Genomic DNA, 6,499 nt, shown 5'->3' on the forward strand with positions numbered 1-6,499 from the left:
TATGACATGATGAATGGAAAAAAAGAACAAATAAAGAGTATAATTAAAATAAGGACTCTTTTTTTCGATGGAGAAATAAGGACACTTTAAAATGCTAGGAATGAATAAAGACTAAATTTGTGACAATATTTCAAAATTTTTGTGCAGACCAGGTTTCACATATGGGGTCAATTTAAAATCTTATACGAACTTAATTAATTTTATATGTAATAAAATTAAAACTTGCAGCATTAAAGAAGAAGAGGAAATTAGTAAGCAATGAAATAGAAAAATAGGAAAACTCAAGACTCAAGAGCTGACATGGGACCTAATAGTTAATAATGTGCAAAATGGGACTTCTTTTCATTATATAAAATTAAAATACATGATAGAAGAACTTGTTTTCATATTCTAGAAACTAAAAAATTCAACTGTTTCTCACCAAAAAAATGTAACATTTACCAATGAATAGAAATTCCAAGAAATTTTTTATTTATCTCTTGTCACGACACGAATTGATGGAATAATAATACGTAGATTGTTCTTGTATACCCTATTAACTCATATCCTTTGCTTTCCTCTTTTTTGAGTTGGTTTCTTCTGAGCAATATTTGTATGAATTTTGCTAGGTCGTAGTCTAGTCCCTGAAATTTTTTATTAATTTTACTTTATTTTTAATTATTTTAGATTTTAGTATATTATCTTCACGGACTTTTTAAAATCTTTCTCAATGATCTTTAATTTCTAAATTTATTTTTTACTTTTTGGGAAAATCTTTACTAATTAATTTTATTTTTTTAGAATTTTTAGATATAATATATTTATTTTATGAATTTAAGATATATGTTGAGTAAACCTTTTAATTGTTATTTCGTGAGAGAACGAAGAAAAGGAGAGGAAGAGGAATATCATGTAGTATTCATATATATATTCAAAAATATATAGGTTATTGATTTTGTAGACAGATATGTGTCAGCTCCTAATCAAATAAATTAGGGGTGTGCACGGATACCGGATATACTTGGAACCGGTTGAAACCTACCCGTTAGGGTAGGATCCAGATAGCTCGCATTGAAAATATGGTAGAATCCGAGTATTAAAATAAAGAACCAATGAAAACCGATTCCGAATCCGGGTATTGCATATAGGTACCCAAAACCGGAATCAGAACCTGTATCCAGACCCGGATTCACTAATTAAAAAAAAAGCCTATTGAACTGAAAACCTGAAACCAAACCTAACCAAACCAGTACCCACCCTATCGTTGTCTTCTCTCTGTCTGAGATCTCCAAACCTAATCTGAGCTCGATTTCCCCCTTTCTCATTCTCTTTCTCGATTTCTAATATGAGCTCTCCAAACCTAGCCGCTGCTCGCTATCTTCTCCATTCCCAATGTATTCTGGATTAATCTAAATCTATGTCAAAATTCTGTTTTGCAAGATTGCTGATTATGTATGAGACATTTTCAAATTTATTTAACGACAAAAAAAATTTACAAGTTACAACAGGGTATCCGGAACCTATGGTATAATATAGGTTCCGGATTTAGGATTCAACAGGGTAGGGTCCGATTCTAAAATTTTGGAACCTATTCCTTACAGAGTAAGGTCTGGATATCGTAAAAAAATGGTACCCGGATCCAAACACCCCTAAAATAAATATGAGACGGAGATAGGAAATGAGGGCAGAAGATGTGCATTTCATATCTAGCACCATGTTGCTTATGGGGTTGCACCAATCTTTTTCAATTTGAACTATTTCTATGGCGCTTATGATGGTTTATATGACTAGATAGGATAAAGACACAAAACGAGAAGGAACATAGATAAGTTCTAGGTATTCTCTTTTGTCGAGGGTCAAAGATTAAAAATCACACATCAAAACCTGAGAACTGGGTAGAGTCTCGCGGTTTGAGCAGGTACTTTAATTAAAAAAAATTAATAGCATATAATAATTTCTCGAGATCATGTTATTTTTTTAGAAATTTCTTTTTAATATCTATTGAAAAGTTAAAAATACTTTCTAACTTTATAGGAAATATTTTAATATTTATTCACTATTTTCAATATAAAATTAATTGTTATGATTTATCAAATTTAAATATTCAAATACATGAATCGCTTTTCAAAAAAATTCATTATCAATGATCAGCAATTGGAGCTCCCATGACTCGCGCTAAGTACATTCAATCACGAGTTAAGAACTATCAGATAGAGCTTTCATGTATTGAGCTTCAGCTTTTATATATTGTAATAGATAGATATGCTCATCACATAAGATGGTTTTTCAAGATTATATCTGCTCGTCGGGTTGGGACGGGATAAAGAGGGGTGATTGAATGGGAGTTCAAATCCTAAAAATATTGAATATCCCAATCATGTATTTGGTGTAAAACAAGATTTAGGATTAGGCTATTTGCGTGAACTGACCAACGTGTCCATGAAGATATATGGTCTTTTAATTTTAAAAAATATTTAATTATTAAAATTACATATTAAAAAAAAGGAACAGGAAGCACGAATGAAGGAGGAAAAGAGGGAGGAGGGAAGTTGGCCCCACGTGGGCACCACCGCTTCGGCGAGATCGCCAGCAACCCCAGAAGTCGCCAACGACTTCACTTGGATGGTGGTGACCAACGTTGGGGCCTCCAAAAACCACCGGCGAACTTGAATCAGCCGTGGTGGCAATTTTTGGGGCCGCTAGCAACCTTGCTGGGAAGGCGATGGTTGGTGTGAGGCTATCGACGCTCCTCTCCCTTGTTCAACATTTTGATGGCACATTTGATGAATTCAAGGGTAGAGCTGGGTATTTCTTTCATTTTCGTCTTAAGGGAAATTACATTGCAGTGCCAAATCCTCTCTATGGGGAAGAATGCCCTTGCTTTTTTTTTTCTAATAATTACGCCCATGCCATTGTGTCTTATTCGGCATGCTGAATTCGCATGAAATAGCAACACTCTCGTCTTAAATATAATCTGTATCCCCTCATATCCACCGCTGACCTAAATTATTTGCTTGATTATATCCGATTAAATCCCAATCCTTATCCCTATCCCTATCTATCACAGCCAAACATAAGAATTTTGAAATCCTTATCCAAATTCTAAACAGGTCTACATTAGTTTACCCTTAGGACATGCATTAGCCCATAAAACCAAATTTTGAAATATGCTAAATGTTCTTGGAGATGGGTTCATTTCCGAAAATACTTTATACAATAAGCATTATACCACTAGTTTCTATACTCCTTTTACTTTTGTTCCTTGTCTCAGTAACCGCTAGTCTTTCGATTTTGCTAAATTATCATAAGTGGCTCCACATGAGATCGACGGACTACTTGCTAGTAAAAATTAACTTGATGTAAGTGTATCCATCGATTTCTATAATACTTACTATGCTAGAACAACTCAAGCGTCAAACTTACCACATGATCACTAATTAATGTACTGTAAAAGAACAATGTGTGAAACTGAACTGAAGAGGCGACATCGTGAATTAATTTTGGGGGGTGGGGGGGGGGGGGGGGGGGAGGGAAATCGATCACAACTCCCATGAGAGTCGCGATCACAATCCGGCTCTTGAATGGGATGAAAATCATTCTATGAACTATGCTGTGGCTTGTCAACCATCATGTAGAGTTTAACACGGGAAACACGAATTCCGGCGGGCATTATGCTAAGATTTCGTTAGCATAGAAATGACAGAACCTTGTTCAAGCTGGAAGTGGTCGGTCAAGCCGAAATGTGCCATCAGCATCCACACTTGGGTGAGAAGCTCTCCTCCACTTCTTAGCTGCTTAGCGTGAGAGCTCCCAGGGCACTGCTTTGCGGCGCAGACCAGGAAGTGAAACCACACGTCAGCGATCATTCTCCAGTTGCGCTCACAGAGTGCTAAGTCTCTTTCGACGATGATCAACCCTGACTCGAGCCTGCGCCCATCAAACAAAACTGATTTGCTGATACTCCCTTTCACTTTGAGAGGGTCCACCGCCGTTTTCACCCCATAGAACTCTTTGTAGGCAGCGCCAGGGGACTTGATCCCATTAAAGAAGCCTGATGCCTCGGCTAAAGTGTCTTGGATCCTGATGTGACTGATGCTATTGGGCAGCATGGTCGGGTGATTAACCAGGAGGTAGACCATGTAGCGCGACAATAGCCTGCTCCATACTACATTGTCATCTCGGAGATTTTGTTCTTCAGCTTTCTGGCACCACAGTTCAGTGGCGATGTGCCAAATCAGGATGCAATGGTCGAATTCTAATTGCATGCTCCATGACAGCTTATGATCACTGTCGCGTATATTATGCTTCCTCAGAATATCTACTGCTGTTTCTCTGTTCCAGCCGCCAATTCCTGACCCGCCATTCGCTTGGTCTATCTGCCTCCTGATCGAGGAAAGGATGAAACCCTTCAAACCTTGGCTAATGACCACATAATCGGTGTACCAAGTCTTCTCTAGATTTAGCATCTGATCCAGCAACACATGGAGTAATTGACGAGTTCTGGATTGGATGACATATCTGAGCAGACAGAACTGACCCATGGAGTTTGACCACCTGGGCTGTTTGAACCGAAGGAGATCTAGACAGGGAATTATGCGCGATCTCTCTCTGTGACGGTGCCAGTCGTTGGCTGGGAACGAATACACAATCATGCAGAGGGAAAGCAACTCCTGAACACAAACTGAAGCCAGCAATATGAGTGTCACGACTAGATCGACCCGGGAGTAGTCCTTCCATCTTTGCCGGGCAAAGAAGATGAAGATTCCAAACATGGAGAAGGTTAGTATAACGAGCAGTAAGCGAACAAGGACAGCCCAAGGACGGTACAGCAGGTTGGCCTTGGTGTGGAGCTGCTCGTACATGAAGTGGAGCTCAATCTCCACCACTCTGAAGGCATCCTTCGCTGACTGGATCGACTGAAATATGTTCATGCTCATGATCTTGTCATGATCGCTCAGGATGAGATTGGCAAAGAGTCGCCTGAAGCTGGGAAATAGAGCATGCGCTCGTACTATATCCTTCGGGTCATTGCTTCCGATTGAGGGATCCATGGGCTCGTGAACCTCAGAAATCTCATGGAATCCCAGATCATAGCCCTCCTCCTGCCTCAAGCAGTATTCCTCGGTGAACTTAGGATAGTTCGGTCCAGGATTAGGAGATTGCATGGACATCTGGAGCTTCTCGGTGCTTGCATTCCATAGGACCCAGGTCTTCTCTCCACACTTGACGGATGCTACTCCGAGCATGACCAAGGATAGATAGCTCAGGTAAGAATGACCACTCCACGCCATCAAAATAATGGAAAACGTCCCTGTGGATTGGGCAATCACTCCAAGCAACTGCCGTTTCCATAGTTCATTGTCTTCCAAGGAGTAGGCGGTGATCGTATCAGGTCCACCTAGGAAGAGGGTAAGGATAGGCCCCCAGAACGCGATCAACTTGTCTTGTTCCTTGAGAGAGCCTGGGTTCTTGTTAATCAGTCCGAGCTGAAACGAGACCATCCCCAACACAAATATCACAATTGCGTCGGCTGAGGAGTAGCATAGCCACAGAAGGAATTTAAGGGGAAGGGAACGGAACCGAGCCCGACGGCTGAGCATGATCAGGTTGAGCAAGATCTGATTGAGCAGCATCAGCAGAACCATCACTCTCAGACCCCACTCGTCCCAAAGTTTCCTTAGACCTGGCAGCCCCATTAAGCTACCTCTTCTTCTTCACCAATTGCAACTGATTAATGTGAGATGAAAAAGTTTATGCCGATGTGAAAAATTTTTGATTCGAAGATGAACAGATAAGTATCGGTATCCATAAATATATCAGTACGAGGACTGATAGGGTCAAGTCAGCTCTCACAGGAAGCCCTTCTGGTAAGTCCACGCCCCAGTCTTTTTATATAAACCTTAATTTCCAGCTTGCTCTCTGCCGATCTATTTCCCATACTCTCTCGGGGCTTAAATAAAATACATGAAAAGGCTAATCAAATTTCATGCCGGTTGGCAAACTGATCTGTCAGTGGATGTAGTATAGGAGTATGAAACCCGGTCGAAGTACTTTGAAACTAATTGGAGGTGCACACACGTGCGAGCACGGTGTTTCGAACTTTAAACTCTGATACTATGTAAAATGATTAAATAGCTATAGTTGTCTACTCTAAAAATTAACTTTAGTCACTGTCTAGGCTTCGCATGAGATGGATCAAACTCAGTCAATAAATTAAATTAAATTAAAGGCTAAATCGTGATCTGATAAATAAGATATACATAGTAACGTTAGGTGGCTCAAGGTTTAGATCTAGATCAAGTCAAAATTTTTTGGCCTCGGGCCACGAGTTTGCTCATTTGGTTTTGGTACCCCCAATCACAGAGGAAATGAAAAAAAAAATTATCGGGGTATAACGTTGACAAATATTGTTAGATCTATCCCAACGTCGTTTTTTAACTTGAGGTATCCCAACGTTGCTATTTCTATTTTACCAACTATTCCCTGGAGATAGATGGTGACATCAAATTTCTGTTTTACC

At 39.7% G+C, this 6,499-nt stretch overlaps 1 protein-coding gene across 1 annotated transcript; it reads right to left on the reverse strand.

Moving 5' to 3' along the window:
* Window positions 1–3,372: 3,372 nt before the first annotated feature.
* On the reverse strand, window positions 3,373–5,799 carry LOC116211632. Its single transcript, XM_031546096.1, has one exon. It carries the CDS (start codon window positions 5,673–5,675, stop codon window positions 3,654–3,656), a length of 2,022 nt encoding a protein of 673 aa, XP_031401956.1. The 5' UTR covers window positions 5,676–5,799; the 3' UTR covers window positions 3,373–3,653.
* Between the last annotated feature and the right edge of the window lie 700 nt (window positions 5,800–6,499).

The sequence above is a fragment of the Punica granatum genome, chromosome 6, assembly GCF_007655135.1.
Source record: "Punica granatum isolate Tunisia-2019 chromosome 6, ASM765513v2, whole genome shotgun sequence".
NCBI classification, from domain to species: domain Eukaryota; kingdom Viridiplantae; phylum Streptophyta; class Magnoliopsida; order Myrtales; family Lythraceae; genus Punica; species Punica granatum.

Bases quoted from the DNA above. Each gene is read 5' to 3' on its own strand.
- LOC116211632 (XM_031546096.1), bottom strand. From the start codon at position 5,675: ATGGGGCTGCCAGGTCTAAGGAAACTTTGGGACGAGTGGGGTCTGAGA.